At 42.1% G+C, this 26,992-nt stretch overlaps 1 protein-coding gene across 2 annotated transcripts in view; it reads left to right on the top strand.

The window, feature by feature from the left end:
- Nucleotides 1-26,992, top strand: part of FARP1 (FERM, ARH/RhoGEF and pleckstrin domain protein 1) — a 2,534,157-nt gene that overhangs the window by 1,397,690 nt on the left and 1,109,475 nt on the right. For both annotated transcript variants that reach the window (XM_044071307.1, XM_044071308.1), the window contains one exon: nt 25,755-25,852. In XM_044071307.1, coding sequence (XP_043927242.1) covers nt 25,755-25,852 — 98 coding nt within the window. The remainder of the gene's footprint in view (nt 1-25,754; nt 25,853-26,992) is intronic.

Here is a 26,992-nt window from a genome sequence, read left to right as displayed (position 1 = left end):
TAACCCATTTCTCTGTATTCATCCCCTCCCTAGCAGAATCTACTGGGTGTTTAGGTAGCTTCTCCCCTCCCCCCTTCAAGTGCATGACGCTTTGCGCCCTTTCTTAGAGTAGTCATTTCTATCTATTTTTCTCTCCCTGAGAGTTAGTTTGACTGTGTGTGTGTGTGTGTGTGTGTGTGTGTGTGTGTGTGTGTGTAGTGGTTGTCTAATTGGTATGGCTGATAAGCCTGCGGGCTTCAAGAGGTGCTCCTCGTGCATTCAGAAGATGCCATGTTCTGACTTGCATGAGGAGTGTCTATACTGTCTAGGGTAGGCACACCTGGAGGTTGAATGCGACATTTGTGCGCTGCAACAAACTCCTCCTCAAAGGCTTGGCGAAGGAGTGCCCTCTGTCTTCAAACTCCCCTTCCAAGTCTTTGCAGGAGCTGAAGAAGAGACTTCCTCCTACCTTGAGGCTGTCGGATCACAGATCCCAAATCTGAGTCCAGCTTCTTCAGCTTTGGATCCGAGGACCATCATCCGTAGATCATCAGATCAGGCTGTCTGATCCAAGACCCCAACAGACCGGAGGTCTTCAGATCCAAATAAGAGCAGACCATCCTCGGATCTGACTAGTTTGGTAGATCCAACCAGTAAGGCTCCCAAGTTCTTGGACTCCATCAGATTGTCAGATCCAACAATAGCATTGGATCCTCCTGTTTCAGAGGGTTTTCCTCCTGTATCCTCCAAGACTCGTTTGCATCCGAGACCTCTGACCCGTTCTCCTGCTCGGAACCACAGGACTACAAGATCCAAGACTGGATCCAGCCACTCTTCAGCTTCATCCAGAGGTCTCCTTCCCACAGACATGATAGGATAATAATAAGTTTTCTTAAAGCCCAAATTGAGTTGGGCCTGCTGTCATCCCCAGCCCATGCTGCTAGGGGACCTTCCCCATCCACAGGTCTCCATTCTCCTTTTCCAGTCCACAAGGTCACCCTAATGGTAATGGACATCAGCTGGGTATAACATCCCTGTGTTTCTTATGCTTAGTCAAACACTCTGCTTGTGCTGTACTGATGAGGTCATAAGGCCGAAGTATGCATATCCACAGCTAGTGGGGTTTGTCTTTATTGGCCTGAAATTGTCCATTAAAATGACTTAAAAAGAAATAAGTCATGAGAATTTAGAATCGCCATATAGCTGAAACACCTGATGTTCATAAGGGTCATTTGCATATATCCCATGTGCCTCTGATACAAGAGGCTTGAGAGGTCGCTCAGTGGAAGTGCTAGCATTGCTGGAGTTTTCATTTAGTTTTTACTGATTTGGTTTTTCTGTGTGACCTTCTCACTATTTGTTTTAGTTTTAATCCACAAAGAATTGGAATGTCATGACCCTGGGTATCACAGTGAGAGGCCAATTGTGTCAGGAATCCCTCCCTTCTCGACACCATCAAAATTTTTCATATGTTGTGTATCTGCATTTCAGCTAATTTAGCAAACTCAATCTAAGGGTAAGATGGTAGCAGGGGATTATGGGAAGGGGAGGAGCTTGAGCTCTGGATCTGTCTGAGAAGTGGCCGGCTCAGATCAGAGGTCGGATCTTAGAACCGTTTGTGAGGAATAATGACACTGGCTAGCACAGATGCCAAGTTATGATAATAACATAACTCTTTTCTTATTTCTTAACCCCTCTCCATTTCATCATGATCTCCTTCCACTTAAATTTATACCTTTCCACTGGTGTTACGTATACAAGTCTCAACTGTATAACTCAAAAGTATCCCTTCATATCAGGTAATCCTAAACAGCCTTGTTTTGTGGAGAAAATCAACTTATCCTGCTTAATTGTTCTCTTGCCCTCCCAGTAAATTCATTCAGTTCTTTAATTGCCATCCTCAACGTTTTCTCATCTGGTTTATAAAAATGTGCCTGAACTGTATATTAAAGTCAAAAAACTTTTTCACTACTTGTATCTTACTACCCATATTCATAATCAAGAGTTTTCAGTTTCTCAGTTTTAGTATTATTTTTTTTTTAGTTTCTTCCCACATATAGATAAATTTAACTTTTTCTGGTATTCTGAACATAATATCCACGTGTGGATGTTCATCTGTAAGAAAGTCCAAAAGACTGTTGCAGCTTCAGTTTTAGGTTAAATTAATTATTTTATTTGAGTTTATGTGTTTGATTTTGAATCATAATTATTTTCTTTTGCTGCAAGCAGGTCGAAGGCATAGCTATGGGTGTAGTTGTGATCCCAAGTTATGCAAATAGTGTTGGCAGAACATGAATAGCTTTTTATTAATTGCTTTTTAGAGGACTTTTCAAAACATAGTTTTGATTTATTGATAACATTTTATTTGTGTGAGGTTATAATGTTGAAACCTAAAATTTGGACAGACATATACAGAAGGCTTTAACTTTTTACAATTTCAAGTAAAACCTAGCAGGGCTGGTGCTGTTTTTTTAATGTTTGGATTTCCAATGATCTTGAAAGACATGGTATTATTACGTACTCATATTCTTAAGATAGCTAGTAATTCATGTTTAACCTCTGACGGCATGCATCCTACTCCTTTTACCATCAGTGTTGCTGTGTGGAAGTTTGCAAGTATGAGTTGTCTGATGGTATATGATGATGCATGTTTGGATGGAACAGAATTGGAAATTCTTGTTGAGAAGTTTCCGTTTGGGTTTTGTTAAAGATTTGATCCTGGAAGCATGGTTGGAGATGGATGGGAAGGACCAAACTTGAAGTCTTGATGCCTCTCTAATATTAGTTAATAAGGAGGCAGAGTCTAAAATGGAGTCTAGAAATGGTACTTATCCACACCTTTGATTCTTAAGCCATTCTTGAGGTTTACCAATTGGAAGATTTTAACAAAACAGCCAGAATTTCATAGATTCATAGATTATTAGTGATATTTAGTGATATTTTGGTAAAGGGTCTTTTTTATTACCTGGGGGAGTCAATTTAAAGATCATTTTGGAAAGGAAGAGACCTTCGTGTTTTGAAGAGATGAAAAGGAGCCTGTAGCTGTAATGCATATAAATAATGCAGGTTTGTGGCAATCAGCCACTTCTTTTAATGTCAAAATACTTGGAGTGAAGTGGGCACAAACAAATATTTGTTATACATAAACATTTGTTGTTTATGCGGTAGAATGCTCAACTTGTGAGGCAAACTACTTGAAAGGTGCATACGTATTCAATGCTAAAACACCTTACCCATAACAATCTCCTTACATCCACCCAACATGGCTTCAGGCCAACTCACAGCACAACAGCAGCTCTTATCTCGTTCACCAACATATTAAACAAAGCTAGGGACTCCAATCTTCACATCTCTGTAGTACTACTAGACCTGTCAAAGGCCTTTGACATGGTCTCACATAACAAATTACTTCAGCAACTATCTGCAATAGGCTGTTTACCAACCTCAATACAATGGTTTAACAACTATTTATCCAACAGGCAACAATGCGTAAAATGGCAAAGTTGCCTATGTCAGTTCCAGACCAACAAAACCAGAGTCCCACAGGAGTGCATTCTATGACCCCTCCTCTTTAATGTATTTATTAATAACCTACACACTGCATGCCATAACACCACACTAGTCCAGTGCGCCGATGATTCCACTATTATCTCCTCCTCTGACAACATCCCCAACCTGCTGCAAAAAACACAGATCACATTTACCTGTATTGAATCATGGTTAAACAATGCACAATTATTACTTAAACCTAACAAAACCATACTTTTACTCTCCTCTCCTAAAACTAACACATCTGAATTCAAAATCCATTCCCATAACAAAACTGAGATTGAAATTGTAACAAGTGCAGAACTACTGGGTGTCACCATAGACAACAAACTCATGTTTGACCAAGACACAATGCCATTAAAAAAACTAATTTCAAACTAGGAACACTCTGTAGACATAAAAACGTTATGGACCCAAGCACTAAAAAAACAAAAACACTAGCAAATGCCTGCCAGATCTCTTCTGTACTCTATGGTGCTCCCATTTTTACTAATCTACATGCCTCTCTTAAAAACAAACTCCAGTCTTGTTACTATAAATTGCTAAGTTTGCCACCAGCTCATCATACCACACCCACCACTGCAATGCCCTCATGGAGCTCAACTGGCTAGAATTCCCCCACTGTCTTGACTACCTAACTACAACTTTCAATTGCACAAAAATTAATACATAAACCTGATAGCTGTCTAGCCCTAAAATCCATCCCGCACACCTACATTCCCACCAGAAACTTCAGTTCAACCAATACGACAACTCATAAATATACACAAGTCCAACAAAAGAGCAGGCGAGTGTCTCTATTCTTATGCCATAGCTAAACTATGGAACAAACTACCAAATAATATCACCAGAAAGTTCAAGCTCACACTAAAAAACTACCTCTACAATTCCTGGGCCTGCCTTTGCCCAACAGCTGACATCTAATATTCCCACCCTCCTATGTTACTTTCCGATCTCTCCTCTCATCTTCCACCTGCCCTCTAGCATCCCACCAACTTTAATCTTCCTATATCTCTTTGCCCTCCCTGCTCTCGTCTTCTGTCCACCCTCTAGCATCCTATCAACCTTATTCTTCTTTGCTCACCCCTCAACCCTTCAGCTGATAGCATAGCATCCACCTTCAGCTGTCAGCCCTTTCTCTTCTTGGAACTACTTAATATTAACTCCTCACGTAATCTAGTAACTTACCCCTCCTTTATAATTGTACTTTTGTCCTCTAAACTCATGTGTATTTTTATTACCTTCCCTAGCCAAAGCCACATCATGTTCTGTGTTTTTAATCTAATGACTATTATATACTTTGTAAAAAAATAAATGTAAATATAAAATTATTAAGTACATTCTCTATTACCTAATGTGCCTCTAAAACTATATAATGATGTCTTTTAATTTGATGATAAAGTAACTGCTGCTGTTCTTAAGTTACTGTTGGAGCTTTTCTCCCGGGGCCTCCGCTGAAAATGGGATGTTCATCGTGTTTCACTGTTGAAGTCATTACATTTGGGTAATCTGCTGGCAGGTTGCCCTCAGTCGGCCTGATTAACAAAGTCTTCGGTCCTGCGTTGGTTGCTGTCCCTTCTTCCATGATGTCAGGTCATCAGGGGTATAAAACATGCAGCCGATGCCATTACATCAGTCTTTCTTGCAGCGTAGTGCCCGAAGCAGAAGCAGTTCGCAAGTGCCGGTCGGCCGACTCCTGAAATTTTCGTTTTCGAGTTTCAGAACCGAAGTCTTCACCTAAAAGCTAAGTAAACTTTTTCTTGCTCCTTACCGATGTCAGTAAAAGTTAATAATTGTATTACTTGTGGGAAGCAAATACCTCATAAGGATTTTCATTTGTACTGTATTCCTTGCCTAGGCCCTGACCACGACGTACCTTGCTGTCGGTTTTGTGCTTTATTTAATCAGCGCACTATCCGTCGTCGGTACATTTTTGCTTCAAAATATTTCGGTTCTCAGTTTAATTATCCAGAAATGACTTTGGTTAGCCATCCGACTACTGGAATACCGAAAAAACACTAAGAAAAAGACAGAGACAGGCCGTTGAGGTCCAAAACTGCCGACAACGCTTCTCCTAAGCCACTTCGCCGGTACTCAGTGAGGCTCTTTCGCAGCTCCTGATACCCACTGCTTCTGATTCGCAGGCCTCTACTGAGACCCATTCGGAGTCCGGTATGCCACTGCTTCACATATGGAACCCGCAGATGTCTCTACCTTGGATGGGTCTGGAGCCGCTGAGCAGGCACCGGCTTCTGAGGGTGTATTCAGGCCTACAGACTTGCATATTAAACTGACTCCAACTTCAGTGCTAAGGCCTAAACCTCAAACTATGTCTAAAGAACCGACACCCAGGCCACATGTTCCGGCCCCTATGCCTAAAAAACAAATGATCAAAATGGCTGAAGATTTAATTACTCTAATCAGGGGTAGTCAACCCACCCCCTCCAAGAGGCGTAGGATTGAATTTGACTATGAATCTTCTGAACATGACTCTGTTTCTTCTGACTCTTCTAATGATCTGGATTTGTCCATACCTACTTATGAGGACTCTGATGCAGAGGATTCCATTCCCTCTGCTTCTCCACCTGAGGATTTCTCTTTTGGGGAAACTTTACATACCTTAAGGGAGCATTTTCACTGGGAAAGTCAGGATTTCTCTGAATCCAAAAAGAGGCTTAGGGATTTCCTTCTTCTTCCTCAGCATAGGCCTTTGGCTATACCTCCTGTACTAGATATTGTTGATAATGTGTTTCTGGAATCCAGTTTGGCCCCTGATTCCTTGCCTCCAGCCCCTAGCAAACCAAACAGGTACTACAGGGTTCCTGCATCCCACAAATTCCTTTTCAAGAATCCTGTTGCAGACCCTGAAACCATTTCTCAGGGCCCCAAGGGCATTAAGACTTCTACTGCTAAAAATCCTATCCCTTCTGATAGAGACTCCAGGGTGCTGGATAGATGGGGTAAAAAGATTTATACTTCTGCTACTTTAGCAATCAGTGCTTTAAACTGTCAGTTTCATATGCTGAAACATCAACAGCATATCATGGGACTGCTTAAACAGAAAATGATGTTGATTTCTGACTGGAGAATAAAGATTTGCAGGATTTATTGCATTCAGCTGAACAAGTTGGCAAACATACTTTGCAATGTGGTTTTGATTCTTTAGAGGGCTCTTGTAAGGCTGCTATTACTGGGTCTGTGCTTAGAAGGCATGCTTTGCTTAAGGAGCAATCTCTGCCTGATCATGTTAAAGCAAAACTTCTGGATGCTCCTTTACAGCAGGGCCGCCTATTTGGCAAGAAGGCTGAAGAAGTTCTAAAAAAGGTGGAAGATAAAGGTAAATCTATGCAAACTGTGAAAGATTTCTTAAAGTGCAACCTCCTAGATTTAGTAGGCATTGGCCTACTAAGAACTTGTCCTTTCCAGCTCCTTCCAGAGCCTCTATGGCCAAACCCACACATTCCAAAAGCACCAGGTTTCAGTCCCAGGGGACTTTCAGAACTAAGCAATGGGGTGCTTCCACTTCCAAATCTGGAAACAACAAGGCACCACCATATGGTAAACAGTCTCAATGACTTCCCTTTGAAATTACCAAGCACTTACCTCTTTGCTTTACCTCTTAGAAAACTGGCTCTTCATTCAGGAAACTGGCAACTTATAACCCAGGACAAATGGGTTTTAAATATAGTGTCCCAGGGATATAGATTTCATTTCCACACGCTGCCAACTCCAAGTGGGTGGCCAGACCTGCCCCCAAATCAGTGGGCAGAGGCTCAGAAACAAGTACTTTCCCTCCTAAACATGGGGGTATTCAACTAGTACCAGAAGAGGAAAAGGGACAAGGTTTTTATTCCAGACTTTTCGTGGTACCCAGAAAAGCAAATCATGGCGACCAATTCTGGACCTGTCCACTCTAAACACCTTTCTGGACATTCCAAAATTCAAGATGCTGACTCTTCACCAGTTACTTCCTATGCTAGGCAAGGATGCCTGGTTGGCAACTCTCGACTTAAAAGAGGCTTACCTGCATGTTCCAATCAGGGGAATCTTGCAGAAGATTCCTATGCTTCAAAGCAGGCAGCATGCATTATCAGTTCTCTGCACCACCCTTTGGCTTGTCTACTGCACCCAGGGTATTCACAAAGTGCCTGGCTCCAGTAATTGCATTTTGCAGGCAAAGAAATATTCAAATGTATCCATACCTGGACGATTGTCTAATTCAGGCAGAAAACCAGGCCAGTCTTCTAAAACATCTGGCGTTTGTAAAAAGAGTTCTAACCTGTCTAGGGTACACCATAAACGAAAAGAAATCTCAACTGGTACCCTCTCAAAAGATTACATTCCTGGGTGCAAGCTTGAATACAACTGCCCAGATGGCTTGCCTTACGCCAGAAAAGCAAATTCATTTGGTGACTTATTTCAAACAGGTGGCCACAAAAAACCCTTCTATCTGCAAGGCAAATGCTGCAAGCCTTGGGGTTCATGGCCTCCTGCATTCTTCTAATTCCATATGCAAGGCTGCATATGAGGAAACTTCAGTGGTACTTAAAAAGTCTATGGAGTCAACATTGTATGGGCGGCCACGGTGGTGCAGCGGTTAGCGTTGCCGCCTCACAGCAAGAGGTTCTCCGGTTCGATTCTCAATCACCTGTCCGCTCATGATTGGCAGTGGTGTTTTATGGTGTCGAGTTGCCAGCCCGGCGCCCAACCTTCCGCAGAGGGCACACACACGGACGCACTCACACATAGGGCCAATTTAGAATGTCCAATCCACCTACAGCATGTCTTTGGGATGTGGGAGGAAATCGGAGCACCCGGAGGAAACCCACGCGACCATAGGGAGGACATGCAGACTCTGCACAGAAGGCTTCTCAGCTGAGGATTGAACCAGAGAGCCTCTTGCTGTGAGGTGGCAATGCTAACCGCTGAACCACCGCGGCCGCCCATAGCCAGTCACGTTATATAATTGATATTTGTTTGCTTTTATTTAAGTGCTACCTTCATAGCGAATATGTATTTTGCTTGGCATGGATGGAGATCAATAGGTTAGTTTTCATGTGTGCAAGACAACCTTTAAGAAAAATCTCAAAACTGTCCTTTCCCAGTGGAAAAAAGGCACACAGCGTTTTTTGAAACTGCCTGCATTACATTGTGCTGTGGGAAATGCAATAAAATATTGCCCTCTCAATGTAGAGCACAGTAAAGCAAGACATTCTTTTCAGGGCTTTGTCCAAAATGCAGCCTGTGATGATATTTTTGTAAAAGCTGCTTTGACTTCATTTAGTACTTTGACAAGGCACTGTTCTCTGGATTTGATCCCTAGATCCAATTCTTCCTTTGGAGATACAGCAATCAAAAGTTTGCTTCAATGAAGATGACCTAGGCAGATAAGTTTGTTACTTTGCTGTTGACAAAGATAGACCTTCTCTTATCAGGTATGAAAGTTATGCATTTATCATTAAGATAAATCTGGATGACCTATCTTTATCATCAAGGTAAACATCCACTTTACTTTCTTTATGCTTCCTTGATGTATATATTGTTTTACTTGGCTTTTGCTTGACATGACTGAGATTTGGGGGTAAAGTCAGCTTGCAGAACATCATACATAAGAGGAGGAGTCAGTAGCTTGCAAAAGTTTACAGGTACCAAAGTATGTGATGTCAGAGTAGTAGTTCTGCTGCTGATGAGGATAGACCTGTTCATTCATATTTGTCATTATGTTAAGTACATAACTTTTGTTTGCATTGAAGTAAACGTCTAAAAGTACTGACTTGGACATAACCCTAAATGACCCAAATGTAGCAGATACAGACCCAGTAGTCAGGGATATGGGACGATATGTAGACAGTAATCTGGCCTTTGACCAACATGTTGCCAAGGTAGTAAGAAAATCATTCTGCGTCACCCAGCTGGCAAGTAAGGGTATGGCATCCTGGTCCAAGAAGTCATAGTACCTCTTTAGTCTGTTCTTATCACACCCATCATTGAGTGTAATGCATATACCTGACCAGACATATGCAACAGTGGCATGCCCATGAAGATTCCTTACCAGGAGAATCCAGGGTATAAACACACTATCCTATACTGATTGCCTTAAAGCCCTGTCTCTATACTCCGTCTCCCACAGGTTACTGAGAGGTGATCTTTGCCTGGCATACAAGGCATCTCAGATCCAGCTCTAATGGGCCTTTTGCACATCTGCAAAATGAACAACATCAGAACCACTAGACCCAAGAATGTAAATTTTGCTTGTGACATAAATAAGACACGTTGTTGAGACAGATGTGTCTCAGAGGATCCCCATGCTGTAGAACAGGCTACCCATCCATGTTAAGCAGAGTCCATTCTTAATCCTACTTAAACATAACCTTGACCGATGGATGGGAAATTGGAAATTCACCCTGGGTCTGTGCCCCCCCATGTCTGTGATAGACAAAGATAAACATTAATGCCCAAACTAATGTACCCACCAAGATAACCTCTATAAACTTCCTAACTAGCATATCCCCTCCTAATAAATGCCCATGATACATAGGGACACAATTGGGTTGGATTGCATGGTTAGGCTTATATAAATCCTGGTGATCGTTAGGTTCATGGGTATACAGTAGGCTATCCATGGCTGAGAAAACAGAATCCTTTTTAATTCATACACCTAAATAGTTCATCTTATGTCCCCAAAAATGTGAGTATTGAAAAACCAATCCATGTGTGAGTACATAGTTTTTTGTTATTGCCTTTGTTTTGTCTTCATTCATTTTATTTTCAGACAAAAAAAAAACTTGGAACTGCCTCAGAATGTTCCACAACACCAAAATAACCTTTTCTGGTTTAATTAAATAAAAAATAATACCATCTCCAAATAAGGCTTTTTTGAGTACCATGCCAGCTGTTTCCTTGAGTTTGTGAATCCCTTATTTTCTTTGCCTGTTGCTCTAAATATAAAGCATATAACAGATTCTCTCAGATGTTTTATATTCTTGGATAGAAATGCCTGCATACTGTTTTTGTATACCTGCCATGTTAGTTTTTATATATCCTGATGCTTCTCTTGAGTACTGGACAGTAGTTTAGTTGTAATAGGAATCTGATTACACATCTTTTGGGAGTGCCAGAAACTTGATTTATTTAAGTTGCAGTACAAGCTCTTATTTCAGATTTGCAGCCTGAGTGCCTTTTTTTTAAACACCTTTATTGAATTATCACTTTTGACACAGGCAAATTTACATTTATGCAAAAGTAATCAATGTGTATTAACAAATTAATATTAACAAACAGTATACTTCACATATATTGCTATGTATCATGTAACCCAAGCAGCATTCCATAAATTATTCAATTCCTGTCCCGTCTTTTTTTTTTAAACAAGAAACATCTTTATTAAACCATCACTTATGACATAAGGAATCATGCATTTATATAAATGAAAACAAACCACACCAACACAATCCTAGTTGCAAGCATTATACATCACAAACCATACTGACACACACCCAGTTGCAAACATTATACATCACTTATAATCTACCCACTCATTTTCACTCAGACATTACATAGCTCATTTAAGTCCTGCCTTCTTTTAAACCTCATTCCTCTCCTATACATATTGTTCCAACAATTCCCATTTTTTTCCTATGTAGTTTGCTCCTACCATTTTTTAAAGATCTCAATTCCGGTTGTTTTATCTCTGTTACTATATTCACTACTTCTAATATAGTTGGTTAGATTTGATTTCCATTTTCTAATAATTGCTTTTTTGGCAACCACCATAATTAGACACAGCCAAGCCTTACCATGTCTAGGCAATTCTGATTCTGTATCACACCTCAGAAAAGTCATCTCCCTCGTCACACCAATTCACTCACCCAGCATCTCCAACAGTGCATCCCGCAGGGAATTCTTAAAGCCTGCCAATCCACTGTACTCCCAGAAAATATGTTCCCAAGTACCTCTTTCTTCCCCATCACACCTCCAGCATTTGCTGTCTACCTGAGGAAAAATTCTGTGGAGTCTACTTGGGGTATAAAAATATCTGTGTAAACATTTCCAAGCAAAAATCCTAAATCATCTAGATTTTGTTGCATATTTGTGAGACTTACATATATCCTGACATTGTTTCTTTGTGAATTGCTTATCCAATCTCTCTTCTCAATCCTTTCTAACCTCCTCTGATTGATTGTTATAGTTATCGTACAATATTTTATATTGCAGCCTGAATGCTTTTTTTATACTTTTTTCTTACTGAGTGTCTTCTTCTTCTTTCGGCTTTTTCCCAGTTAGGATCACCTTGTCCGCTCATGATTGGCAGTGGAGTTTTATGGTGTCAAGTTGCCAGCCCGGTGCCCAACCTTCCACAGAAGGCACACACATGCACACACTCACACCTAGGGCCAATTTAGAGTGTCCAATCAACCTACAACATGTCTTTGGGATGTGGGAGGAAACCGGAGCACCCGGAGGAAACCCATGCGACCACAGGGAGGACATGCAGACTCCGCACAGAAGGCACCCCAGCCGAGGATCGAACTAGAGAACCTCTTGTTGTGAGGCGGCAACGCTAACCACTGCACCACCGTGGCCACCCACTTTTTTCTTACTGAGTGTACTGAAGGAAAACGAGATGGCAAAGCATGAGCACTGCATTCTGTATGTAACTGTATTACTAAAGATACAACTGCTAAGAAGTGAAAATCACACAACCCAACCTTCTGAGTTGTGTGTTTATATAATCTTCCTGCTCCTTCCACTTGTCTTTTGCTTGGGATTCAACCAATTAAAGATCCATCAAAGAAAGTCCTACATTTTTAATATAACAGATACATTCTTACCGTATCATTTAATTTGTGAAAGGACCTCCATTAATGAGTCAGGTATTCCCTCACTCCTTCCCTCTGGTTTTGGGCATCTTCTCCATCAAACCTTGGGTGTTGGAGTTTCTTGTAAGTTGGACAAGTAAATACCTATGTACAAATTCTTAACAGGATAGGTTCCAGCTCCACTTATGTAGATTAAAGCCCTGACTACAGCCCAGGTGACACGAAATCAGTTAGCAGCTTGGGTACCTGTTGGATTTGGCTAGCTAGGGAGTGGAATGAAGGGGCTAAGCCTGCTCACCTCTCGGGGGGAGGGGCAGACTAAATGCTGGTGCACACAAAGTGCACAGATTTCCGTGGTAGAAACTAGAGAAATGTATACATTGTGCTCATTTCAGGAAGCAGGATTTTTTTGTAGGCTTATGTCACCCACAGAAGTGAGAACAGCCCCGCCCTACACTCTTTGTATATCCTACTGAGATTACACATATTGGTCATGCACGAAGATTAGGGGCAGTAAAGAGATAGCCCCAGATGTCCTTGTATTCTATTGTTGCAGTATTCTTAACATGAGGGGATTTCCCACCTAGGGCAGCCCAATGTCTGACCAGTATATCAAAGCCTTTAACTATCTAAGGTATGCCACACATTGCACATATGCTCCTCATGTACATATATCTGACTATAAACGTGATATACCACCCTCAGAACTTCTCTGTCACCAGTCTGAATTCCAATTTTGATCATCGGTCTGTTCGCCTGAGCTGTTTGCTGGTGTATTAAGTCATTCAGATAAGTGCCTCATTGGGGATTTCTTTTTCTTATTTGCTGTTGGGTTTTTCATGAAATCCAGAAAAGGCAAGTGCCTGTGTGGGAGACAAATTCCACATAAAAATAGTCATGAGCAGTGCTTGTTTTGCTTGGGGCCTACTCATGATCACAAAACTTGCAATATTTGTCAGACCTTTGTGCCTAAGACTTTACATAGTCATCTGTCTTCTCTTGAAATTTATTTGAAAAATCACCATCTCAAACTTTTAGCGAAATACACTATGGGGGGAACTTCTAGGCCTGACGTTGAGTCTTCACTGAAGAGAAAGGCCAAAAAACCAAGGTCAGACTGTTCCGCTGCACCTCCTACATTGGATGTCTCTGTTAAGGCTAATGAAAGCCTGAAGGTTCACCCTGTTGTGGAGTCAGATTCTTTGGCTGGGACCACTTCAGAGGCAGCCATTGATCTGATAGCAGGCATGTCCTCGGGAGCATTGCAGATGTCCATTTCAGATGGTCAGGGGGAACCAAGACCCCTTATTGAAAGGCCTGGGGGGGGGGGTCCTCAAATTCTGGTGAGGGTGGAAGTTTTGACAGTTATTGAGTGTAGGAAGATGTAGGGACCTTCCACTTTTCATAAGGCAGATGGACAGTTAAAAAGAAAAAGACAAAGCATGTTTCTTCTTCCAGGGAACTTCAAAATTAGTGGCAGTATTTCACCCAGGGCTTATTTAATGCCCTTATGGCTCTGAAGCCTCCTTCAAGTGTCTCTGTTCCTTCTCCTCCGTGGACATCTTCCCCTCACAAGAGGGCAAGGAAGCAGGATTCTTCTGATGAAGAGTTTTCCTCGGATGATAAATCCTTGGCCTATTTCATCACCTCTAGAGTATGCATCTCCTGAAGAGGAATCTACTAGTCTAGAATCTCCTATTGAAGAGATTACTTTTGGGGATACTGTTACTAGGATGAGGGAGTACTTCAAGTGGGACTGCTGCCAAGTTTTTGATGAGCTCCTAGAAAATGAGTCTCCTTTGCCATCTGCTGTTCCTTCAGTTTTACCTGCTTTACTGGATGCCTTTTCCGCAGCATCTCAGGCTCCTGATTCTCAGCCCCTGCTCGTAAGAAGCCTAACTGTTTCTACAAAGTGCCTGATGATTGCAGATTTCTTTACAACTGCCCATCTGCTGACTCTTTGATGGTCACTGTGGCTTCAGATAAGCCTTCTAAATTACTTCCTAGCACTAAACAACTTCCTTCTGATACGAAAGCAGGACAGTAGAAAAACTAGAAAAGAAGGTCTGTACTTCTTCCACCCTTTCGTGCTATTTAATTACAAATCTCATATGACCAGATATGTTTTGGCCTACTGTCCCAGGCTACTCAAGCTATTTTTGACCGTCCAGATTCTGAGGGGAAAAGTTCTGCCTTGTCTTTGTTAGGGCTTTCTCTCAGGTGGCTCACCATTTTATCAAGTGCTATGATGCAGCAGAAGCTTCATCTAGGGTTGCTGCTTCAGGGTCTGTATTGAGGAGGTATTCCTGGCTAAGGCTTCAACCACTGCCAGATGACATAAAAACTAAATTGATGGATGCTTCTCTAGACAACAATGGCTTGTTTGGTACTGCTGTTGCTGACTTATTCAAGTCTTTGCAGGAGAAAGGAAGGGAGTTACAGAACGTGACACATCTTTTAGTTTCACCTGTGCCTAAATTCCAAAGGAATTATCCTTCCAAGCCAGCTTTTGTTTGGAGACAGACCCGTCCTCCTCCTAAAAGTAAGAAAAGTGGAAGGGGGACTTCTCCACCTAAGACTACTCAGGCTTCTTCCACACAGAAGCATCCCTTTCCAGACAAACCAGGTAGTGTCCATCACTCTTCTCTCAGCCTCATTCCTGTCTCACTTCATCACTGTCTCTTCCAGTTTGGTCAAGCATTACCAAAGGCTCATGGGTCCTTTCAGAAATTCAAAAAGAGTATTTCATGGTGTGGAAATCCTTACCACCCTTCATGGGCATTCCTCAGCCACCTCAGGAACAGTTGCATTTTTTCCAAGAGGTACTTCAAGAATTGTTTAATCAGGGAACTGTTCAACAGGTTCCACAGGATCAAAGGAGAATAGGATTTTATTTAAGAATTTTTCTGGTTCTTAGGACGGTCTTTGTAGACCCATTCTGGATCTTTCTTACCTAAAATCTTTTCTGAAGATTCCTTCCTTTTGCATGCTGTGTCTACAGACTTTGTTCCCTTTACTTCTTTGTTAGGCTTTCATGGCCTCTCTGGATATCAAGGATGCCTACCTTCACACACCTATTCATCCCCTTTCCAGGAAATGTTTACCTTTCTCTATTGCTTCCTGGCATTTGCAGTTCTCTGTTTTGCCCTTTGGCCTTTCTACTTCCCAAAGGGTATTCACCAAATGCCTAGCTCCTGTGATTGCTTTTAGTAGGCTTCAAGGCATCCAAGTTTTTCCTTACCCGGACGATCTTCTGTTTCAAGCATCCTCTCCAGAGACCTTACTGCAAAACCTCCACTTAGCAATTATTCTTTTGCAAAATCTGGAGTTCACAATAAACTTCAAAAAGTCATCCCCAACACCTTCTCAAGATCATGTCTTCCTAGTATGCAGGATTCAAACAGTACCTAGGCTGACATTCCTGCCTCCGCCAAAGGCTTTGACTCTCATTGTCTTCTTTCAAAATCTTCTTCTTCTGACCTCTTTCACAGTCAGAGAGTTTCTGAGACTTCTGGGATTTATGCTGTCCAGCATCCCTATGTTGCCTTTAGCCAAACTCCATATGAGAAAATTTCAGCCGTTCCTGAAAACAGTCTGGCAACAACATGTGCATCCCCTAGAATTTGCAGTTCCTTTTCTTCCCTGTTTAAAGAAGGAGCTTCAGTGGTGGATTCAGCAGTTGTCTCTGAACCCAGGCCTTCGCATTTATCCACCTCTTCCATCTAAAGAAGTGTTCACAGATGCCTCAGATGTAGGTTGGGGAGCAACCTTTGGCACAATGAGAGTGCAGGGGGTCTGGTCTCTTCTTCAATCAAAGGAGCACATCAACATCAAAGAGATGAGAATGTTCTAGCTGGCCCTTCAGGTCTTCCATCCTCTTTTCTTTCCTGGCCTTCTCAAAGGATTTAAAGACAACACCCACCACAGTCCTGTGGTATGTAAATAAACAGCGGGGAAAATCTTACCTTTTTCTGCAGGCTTGCTCTCATGGTATGGGAGCTTGTGGTTCAGCATCATGTGACTCTTCAGGCGGTTTATATTCTCTCAGGTCAAAATTGTGTGGCAGATGCTCTGAGCAGGTTCTTGACTCAATCCCCAGAATGGATGTGTTTCTGGACATTGTCCACAAGTTGGGTATTCCTCAAGTAGATCTTTTTGTCTCCCCTCTGAACAGATCACTTCCTCAATTTTATGCCAGAGTCCTAAGTCCTCTGGTTTGGAAGGTGGATGCCCTCTCTTCCTACTGGAAGGAGATGTTTCTGTATGTATCCCCCTCTCTCATTCTGAAAGTTCTCAGTCATGTTGAGGCTAAGGAATATGTAATAGTTTGTTTAGGAATTTGCTTCCTTGCTTTTACGTAATTTTACCTGGCAGATTTGAAAGTTTCTTGCCAAGGGAGATGCATATAACAAGGTACCTGTAGCTTCTTATTGTTGATGATGATGATGATGTTCTTCATCATCATCATTTCATACATAATAGGGTCATAAAATTGTTCAGGCTTAAGGGTCACAGCATTTTTATGGTGATAGTTGCTGATAGCAGCATTCTTTCTTTTCCTGTGGCTAGCTTTTGATAGCATTTAATCGAAAATCATAGCATTTATTGTGTTTTCTGCTTTTCTGTAAAAAAAACTTGAAAAAAACAAAAAAAAAATATCCTTGCTTTCCATACTTTCCTAAACTAGTGTTCCAGAGACCAGATTTTGCTGATCCCTGGGCTTTGTCTTGGTTCCTGTTTTCTCCATTTTCCTTGTTTGGTCAAGGGGTAGTTTCTTTACTCACTAGTGGGAGTAGGGAGTACTGAACTGCCTGTTTGTCCTCAGAGGAGTGGTTTAAGGCAGTAACTTGTAGTTTATTGGCCATTTTGGGTCATTTCCTGTCTTTTCCAGCCCCTGCTATAAAGCACGCTTTTAGCCGATTTAGCGGAGTTGCCACTGTTGCACACTAGGGCAGCGCCGGTTAAGCAGGTTTAAACTATTCGGCTACCTAAAGTCCACTCTTCAAATTTTCCCTTGAAACTACCTTCCTCGACCTATACTACTCATCTAATCAGCGATCCTATAACTAAAAGATCATCTCTACTTGACTCTAAGTAGACTATTCTCTATCTGTTAAACCTAGCACTTGCTCCTACAGTACTTATTACCTTGATACGGCACTCTTATAGATAGCACCCCAAAAGGCAACCCCCATTTCTTGGTCACCCACATCCCCGGAATCTTTTTAAAGTTTTTGTCTATCCTTCTAGCATGTCGAGGGATCAGTTGCTAGTGTCATCTCCTGCTCAGCTGGTGAACCTGGGAATATTGAGGCAATGTTACAATTGCCTCATGTACACAGACAACCCTCTCCTCCTCCCACAAAACACAAATACATGCGAGAGATGCAACTATACGGCCAAACTGGAGGCTGAGCTCTCTCAACATAGGACTGGCAAGACCAGTCAGGAGGGAAGGTTACCACACACACTATAGACCCAGTCTCACATAGTACCATTACAACCTCAAATCATACACATAAACACACAAAGACATACTCGGAGGCTCTGATCAAAATCTACCAAAACAGCAGAGGCCACCAAAGCAGACACCCAAAACCACCACCTCAGAACACAACACCTGCAACACATAGACCTCACAGTCAGAGTGTCAAACAGTCACAGCCCTTAAGGCCAAACACAATGCCAGACACACTAGTCATTGGTGACTCCATAGTCAGACACACTGATGTCCCGCTCACCAGACTGAGTAAGGAGAAGGTCACAGTAAGCTGTCTGTCGGGCGCTAGAATCCGCCACATAACGCAAGCACTCAGGTCTCTCAACAGCAGGTACAAATATGACTCAGTCATTGTCCACGCTGGTGTAAACGACCTGAGACGCACCTCCTTGGACTACATGAAAAGAGACATTGAGGAGCTCTCTGATTATGTAGCCCAGGCAGGTATGACCCTGACCTTGAGCAGTATCCTACCTTCACCAAGAATGATGCCACAATACAGAGATAAGATGATCAGCTTTAACAATTGGCTTAAACACTGGTGTCATTCAAAGGGGATCCAGTATCTGTCTGCCTGGGATGACATGCTGGACAAGCCACGCTGCTTCAAGGGACGGCTTGCACCTGTCACCCCTGGGATTCCGGATATTGGCAAAGGCTCTTGCCACCCCATAGTGCCTTTTTAGGCAAGGCTCAAATTCTAAACCTACCACCCTAGAACACAAAAAGGAAATAAACTAAGGGTAATGCTGCTCAATGCCAGAAGTCTAAATCTCAAAATGCACGCACTCGAGGCCCTTCTCAGTATGGAGAACATCGATGTCTGTGCTGTGACAGAAACCTGGTTCAAGGCTCCTGAGAGCACCCCAGCTATCAGGTTTTACCTCATATCATGCTCCGCCCCAAAATCAGGAAAATACCAAGAAAGGAGGGGGGGTATCCATATTCATCAAGGACACCCACACCTCAAGACTGGTGGCAACGCATGATGCATCGGAGACCATCCAGGTGCAATTAACCGTAGGCAAGACTGCTCTGCAAATAGTAGCATGTTACAGGCCACCCTCACAAACTCAGGAACCTCACATGGCCTTCCTGAAAACACTAGAGGGGATAAATGTATCACCAAACACCATCATACTAGGTGACTTCAATTACCCAAATATAGACTGGGAACACTACTCAAGCCCAAACACCCTAGCCCAAAAGTTCCTGGAATTCATAAACTCAAATGCCATGGAACAACTAGTCACCATTCCCACAAGAGGAGATAACATACTCGATCTCATCATCACGAACATGGGAGCACAATGTTCAACACCGGAAGTATACCCCTCACTGGTGAGATCAGATCACAAACTAATCTCGCTGGAGGTCCTCATCCCACCCCCACCTGAAATAAAAAAGACCACAGTAAAGAACTTCCCAAAAGCCGACTTCACACTTCTAAAGACTAGTGTGGTCTCCTTTAAGGCCCCCGAGCCGGCGGAAAACAGTACTCAAGCCGCTGAATCACTTACAAATGCCTTCTACCAGCACCTGCAGGACTGCATGGATAAGGCAATCCCAAGCAAAACAAAGACTCTTTGTACCAAAGGCAAGCGTCCAGTCTGGTGGACCCCAGCCATAAACAAACTCTACAACAAAAGGAGGAAGCTACTACAAGATAGAGCAAAATCCTTAAAAGGTAAGACACCCTTGATCACTATAAGTAAAAACTAAGAGCTCTCATAAAATCATCCAAAGCAAATTTCGAGAGAAAAATAGCTAAAGACTCAAAAGACAATCATAAGGCCTTCTTTAGCTATGTTAGAAACCTAGGAGGAAACTCCCAGATATGCTCAGAACTAGTTCAAAATGATGTGAAGATTACTGATCCTACAGACATTGCCAACATACTGGCTGACAGGTTCAGTGCAAACTTCTCACCCCCCTCCCCCCAAAAGGAGAGATATCTATACCAAATGATTGCAGCCCCCCAAACATCTCCAGCGCCCAAGTGAGAACTGCTCTCTCCAAAGCAAAAAACACAGCATCCATGGGACCTGATAATGTCCCCGGCTGTGTGCTCCATGAACTCAATGAGGAATTAAACCCACAGCTAGGACAGCTGTTTAATCAAAGTCTTACCTCTGGATACGCACTCCAGGAGTGGCGCACTGCAACTGTGGTCCCACTTCACAAAGGCGGTGCCTCCACCGACCCTGGTAATTACCGGCCCATTAGCTTGACAAGCCTTATCTGCAAAGCCATGGAGAGGATCATAATGGACCTCATAAATAAAGACATTGGGAATTTGCAGACTTTGGATCCAACCCAGTTTGGCTTTGTCAAAGGCAGATCATGCCTTTTAAACTTGGTTGACTTTTTCGAAACAGTCACCAAAGCCATTGATGAAGGAAAGGCAGTCCATACAGCCTACCTCGATCTGGCTAAGGCCTTCGATACAATACCCCACTCGGGTATCATTGAAAAACTCATCAGCTTAAATGTTAACCCATACATCACAAGATGGGTTGCAAACTGGCTGAGTGACAGAACCCACAGGGTCAGAGTTGCTGGCGCCATGTCAGACTCAAAGCCTGTCACAAGTGGTGTCCCACAGGGCTCAGTCCTGGGCCCACTCTTGTTTGGCATCTACTTTTCTGAAGTACAAGCAAACACAGGAGGGTTATGGCTGACAAAGTTTGCAGATGACTGCAAACTGGGCCATAGTAGAAAACACATCTGACACAGATATCCTTCAGAAGGGTCTCACAGAAACGGATAACTGGTGCCAGAGCCACGGCCTAAAGTTAAATGCCAAAAAATGCATAGTCATACCCTTCGGGAAAAACAAGGTTACCCCTAGCTACCAAATAGGAGGCAATCCACTGAGCACAGAAGAAGTTATCAGGGACCTGGGGACCCAGGTTGATAGTAGTCTGTCATTCGACACCCATGTAGCTAAAGTAGTTAGGAAGACCTTCTACATTGCCCACCTTATCATGAAGGGATTCTCATCTAGATCAAGGGAGGTTATAGTCTCCCTTTACTCATCACTCATCAGACCAATGATTGAGTACAATGCCCCATTTGGAATGTATCTGACCCGACACTTGCAGCAGCTGGAGAGGCCACAAAAGTTCCTCACCAAAAGGATAAAGGGTCTCAAAAATCTATCCTATGCTGCCCGACTGAAAGAACTCCAGCTCTATTCAGTCGCTACCGCTTGCTCAGAGGTGACCTTTGCCTAACATACAAGGCCATGTCAAACCCAGATTTGATGAATATGCTTCACCTCAAAAAATCTAGATCCATCAGAGCCACAAGGGCGGGAGACTTAAACCTCGACACGGCTATTAATAGGACGTGCTGGAGGGATAGATTCATCACCCAAAGACTCCCTATGCTGTGGAACAGAATCCCGGTACATGTGAGGCAGAGCACCTCGCTGGCCTTGTTCAAGAGAAATCTTGACCAATGGATGGGAGATCGCAGATATACCCCAGGGATTACCAAAGTGTCACTGCTCGACAGAGGCACAGCAAAATAATGGGTATAGTTCCCCATACTAAAGGGGTGGCGTAAGCCACAAAACGATGGGCTAGGCTTGTAAATGCCCTCGGGCAGATAGCCTAGTATGAACCTATGAACCTATGAACCTATGAGTCCTTTGTAGTCTGAAGGAGAGAAGCTTGATAATGACCGAGAGTAACTTAACTAATTAGCTGAGCTTTATAAGGCAGGAAATGTACCCTGATAGATTCAGGGAACTCAGATGGGAGAAAGGTCTCCTGAAACTCCCAAAACATCACTTTTAATGAAGGCTGTTGTTATGTCAGCTATTTCTTTACAATTTCTGTGTGAAATGTTTATAGATTGTTTAACATGTATAAAGGAGACAAATATGTGAGAATCGCTGCAGACTAGTCACCGACACTTTTAGTGAGGATTCTCAAATGTGGCAGTATTTATCGCTGTGCTTCCATTCTAAGTTAATGGAATTGTTACCCGACATATGACATTAAGGCATTGTAATCTCATCATCTGTGTATTCGCAGTGCGTTATGAGAAAAAGTAATTTCACAAGAAAACAAGATTACTTCATGATGTCTGCCCCCATGAGGGCATTTAGGGTTAGAAAAATTTTAAAATTAAAAATAAGTATCCATTGTGCTGCAGATAATTTTGGATTGTATTGACAACATATCCACCCTTATTTTTTTCTCTGTTTCTGCCCATAGTGGTCATTTAATTACTGACAAAGCTTTCTTCACAGGATTCAAAGTGATGGCTGACCATACTGCTTCCTCTAATGTTTGTTATTAATCTTTTCTGATCCACACTGACCATTTGATGTTCTTCATGTTTCACTGTTGCAGTCATTACATTTGGGTAATCTGCTGACAGGCTGCCCTCAGTCGGCCTGATTAACAAAGTCTTGGGTCCTGCGTCGGTTGCTGTCCCTTCTTCCATGATTTCAGGTCATCGGGTATAAAATGGGTGGACCTACTCACACAAGACAAAGGATCTCTAATCCATCTCCACCTGTCCACTCAACAACTGACTCTGTGGGTGATAGGATTTTGATTCCTTGTAGACATATTCCTGGTAGACATCTGTTTGAGGACGTGCTTTAGGGTTCTGCAGGAGGCCAGGGAACCCAATACTAGGAAGCCCTACATATCCAAATGGAAGAGGTTTTCTGGCTGGTGTCTTTCATCTAACCTGGATCCACACTCTGTGGATGTTCCTGTTTCTTATTTCTGTGAATTGCTCAATGCTGGGTTGGCTTATTCCTCTGTCAAGCCACACTTATCAGCTATCTCTGCCTGTCTGCCCTTATCTCCTCCTTTAGCTTCTAGTTTTAAGGCAAAACAATTTCTAAAAGGCGTCTTTCACATTACATCTTTCAGGAAGTGTGTTCTTCCTCTCTGGGATCTTAATTTTGTTTTGGGGAAATTGACTCTGGCTCCTTTTGATCCTGTGGCTTCAGCTTCCTTGCATCATTGCTCTTGGAAGACTGTTTTGTTGTTGACCCTTACTTCAGCCAGATGGGTGTCTGAGCTTCAAGCCATTTTGGCTTGTCATCCTTTTTTGATTTTTCATAAGGAGAGGTTGCCCTTGCATACTAATCCTTTTTTTTTATGCCCAAGGTGGTGAATGAGTTGTCACTTAATCAGTCTATTCATTTGCATTCTTTTTTCCCTTTTTCACAATCTTCTAACAAGAAGGTGCTACAACACCTTGGACGTGCATAGACAACTCAGATTTTATTTGAGTAAGACTAAGGCTGTCGGGAAATCTGAACAGATTTTAGTTTCTTTTCATCCCAGGTCTTTGGGATTGGCTGTTTCCAAGCAGACTATATCTTCTTGGTTTTCTAAAGCTATTTCTTTTTATGTTTTTCATGGTAAGATTATTCCTTTCTCTGTTGAGGCTCACTCTACTAGGACTGTGGCTTCCTCTGGTGCTTATTTCAAGGAATTGGACAATACCTCCATTTTTGAGGCAGCTACATGGACGTCATTGCATACTTTTGCCAAACACTACATGTTGGATGGAATTTCCAGAGCTAGAGCTGGTTGTGCTATGGCCATCATTCATGGCTTTCTACAGAGCTGTACTGGTCCTTCTTCCTGAGCTTTGGCATTCTCCCTCATGTTAAGAATACTGTAACAGTAGAGTAGAAGGGCATAGTATAGTTGTGTAAAATCTTACCATAACAATAGATGTCCTTCTCTTCACTGTTGCAGTATTCAATTCCTCTGTCCAACCCCTCTGGTCCATTTTTTTCTCTCTTTTAACCTCTTTTCTTTTTCTTAGACTGGAGTTCCTACTAGGGCATTCAGTTCTGAGGGTGGTATTTCCGGACATCACTTTTAGAGCGATGTACAGCGTACCTTAGGTAGTTAAGGGCATTGGTGTACTGGCCAATGTCTGGCCTCCCTAGGCGGGGAATCCCCGCATGTTAAAAATACTGCAGCAGTAAAGAGAAGGACATCTGTTGTTATGGTAAGATTTTACACAACTCTACTCTCCCATGGCGATGATAGCACCATTCCTGATTTATTCACCCCCTCATCCTTAGGTGAACAGATGGACAATATTAATTTTTTCCGATCCACACCGACCATTTGATGTTTTTCGTGTTTCACTGTTGCAGTCATTACATTTGGGTAATCTGCTGGCAGGCTGCCCTCAGTCGGCCTGATTAACAAAGTTTTGGGTCCTGCGTCAGTTGCTGTCCCTTCTTCCATGATTTTAGGTTGTCAGGGGTATAAAACATGCAATCGACGTCATTACCTTAGTCTTTCTTGTGGTGCCCGAAGCAAAAGCAGTTCGCAAGTGTCGGTCGGCCGACTCCTGAAATTTTCGTTTTCGAGTTTCAGAACCGAAGTCTTCAACTTAAAGCTAAGTACCCCGTTGGGGAAACTTTTTCTTGCTCCTTACCGATGTCAGTAAAAGTTAATAATTGCATTACTTGTGGAAAGCATTTGTTATCACTCTGCTAATCAATTGCCCCATTCATTCCCCTGTCACCAGGGGCAAAGGCCAGTTTGACTGTGAGTGAGGCAGTCATACTGGAAGCTATAGGGTATTATTTTCTCTACATCTGTAACCCCCTCCCCCCCAACATGCTGGCTGTTCTGTGCATGAGGGTATGCAATGGAACACTACAAGACAAACATCTCGCCTCTTTGGTTATGTTTGTAAGTAGGTTCCCATCATCAAGGAGCAAGCAGTGGTGCATTAAAGGCTATACCCCGCCTACATGTTCATACTTTACCATTCCTTGGTCTCAACATTCACACCAGCCAGTGAGACATTAACCATGTTTTCTGATATCACTATTGGGAATGCAATAATTTGCAGCTTTAAACATACCACTCGATCTTCTAAGTTAATTTTAGCTATTAAGCTGTCAATGTTGCCTGTATAAAACCTTCAAAAAACACTTTTCAGGATATTGGCCATTTTGAAATCATCATAAGCAGTACAAACATTTTAAACAAACTGGTTAACAGAAGCAGCTTGAATGCTTTTAGTATTTACATAATTGTAAGAGAGCTTGTATTATCATTCATATCAATGAATATTCGTTTCTCATATCTGCATGTACTCAGATGAATAACACTGGCTATGTATGACTGAATTTTTTATGGAGTCTCTCTTTTTTATGTCGTGTGATGAAACAACATTTTCTTCAAGCCACCTGTCTAACTGGCCTCTGCCCAGTAAGTCCAACCTGGTCTACAAAATATACGTAAATAAATTACAGTATTACTGTATAATAGATGAAAAATGTAACTTCTATGTAAATGAAAATATGCAAGATGAAATACTTATCTTTGTTAATTTATATCTTAGTTGTATTGCACAGACTGACACCCTCTCCAGGATTAGTTTCTCTACCTCATGCTCATTGAACACTGGTCTAGGCTCTGGCTTCCCTATGACCCTAAACTGAATTGAGTGAGTAATTAGTGAAGAAATATATGAATGCTAAGACACTTGTTAAAAAGTGCAAAACATGGACTATAATTTTGTGTTTTGAGATCTGTACTAACAACGTGTATTAATTTTTCCAAGTCTAAGGTTTACCATTTGTGCAGTAGACTGATAAAGATGCTGCTTTGTAGGTGCCATGTTAGTGGTATTTTGTGTACTTTAAAGCTGTAATCAGTGTTTACTTGTGTAGCTATTGTTGTATGTCCAGGTTGGTCATGGAAATAGTCCATCCTCTGGACTTGTTCAATGGTAGCATTGAAATTAGATAATTACTAAGCAAGATTGGCATACTTAATGCTGATTATTATTTAATTACTTGTTCTTTTGCTGAATGAAATTGTGGTTCACATAAAACTAAATGGAGGTTTCTTTGTACATGCCAATAGTCATATTCCTTTTTTTTTATTTTACAGGTACTTGTTTGCACTGCAAATTAAGCGGGACCTGGCACAGGGCAGGTTGATCTGCAATGACAGTAGTTCTGCGCTTCTGATCTCTCACATCATACAGTGTAAGTCATTTTCCTTCTATGAATTCACAAAAGTAATTCTGTCTACTCTATTTTTTCTCACTTACAAAGACCAGGGGCAAATTATGTCTAAATTGAATTTGTTGGAAAGATGTTCTGAGTTGGGAGTGTCAGTGTTGATTTTGTCAAAATGTAAAGCCAGGTCAGCTCTTTACTGTTCTGCAGGTTTATGGGCATGTAACAAACAGCTGTTAATTTCTCAGGTAAACAGTAAAATGTTCAGAGCTTATGTTGTACTTAAATGGAATCTTTCATCCTTTGCAATGGCATCACTCTGTTTTGCAACTGTGAAATTGGGGTAGGGTATTGGGATGGCCAGGATAGTTACTGAGTTTCGTATTTATTCCCATTGTAAGTTCTCCTGGGCTGCCATACCCAGGAGACCAAAAATTCAAAGTTATTTGGAGCATGTCTTCTGCTGAATTGTGTGTAAAATATAGACACTCATGTCCTTCTGTAAATTTTGTCACATATTTTTAGTTCATAGGTGTCCACTAGGCTAATAACCACAAGAGCCCCTTTTTAAGCCTAGCCATGCATCCCAAATCTCTGACAAATTTTGGTACCCTTGCTAACCAAAAATTTTTTTGGCAAATCATGGAGTATTGAAATTTCCAGAAATGATGATGATGATGATCTTCTTTCGGCTGCTCCCATTAGGGGTCGCCACAGTGGATCAACTGTTTCCATTTCTTCCTGTGCTCTGCATCTTGCTCTGTCACACCAACCACCTGCATGTCCTCTCTCACCACATCCGTAAACCTTATCTTAGGCCTTCTTCTTTTCCTGTTACCTGGCAGCTTCATCCTTAGCATCTTTTTCCCAATATACTCTGCATCCCTACTCAGCACATGTCCAAACCAATGTAATCTTGCCCCTCTGGCTTTGTCTCCAAACCTTCCAACCTGGGCTGACCCTCTAATATACTTATTCCTAATCCTGTCCATCCTCGTCACACCCAGTGCAAATCTTTAACATCTTCAGCTCTGCCATGTCAAGCTCTGACTCCTGCCTTTTTGTCAATGCCACTGTCTCCAACCCATATAACATAGCTGGTCTCACTACCCTCTTGTAGACCTTCCCTTTCACTCTTACTGGTACTCGTCTGTCTCAAATCACTCC

Source organism: Protopterus annectens, chromosome 5.part0 (genome assembly GCF_019279795.1).
Source record: "Protopterus annectens isolate FY-2018-M chromosome 5.part0, PAN1.0, whole genome shotgun sequence".
Lineage (NCBI taxonomy): Eukaryota > Metazoa > Chordata > Ceratodontiformes > Protopteridae > Protopterus > Protopterus annectens.
Note: the sequence above shows the minus strand (reverse complement) of the source record. Positions and strands in the feature narration are given on the sequence as shown.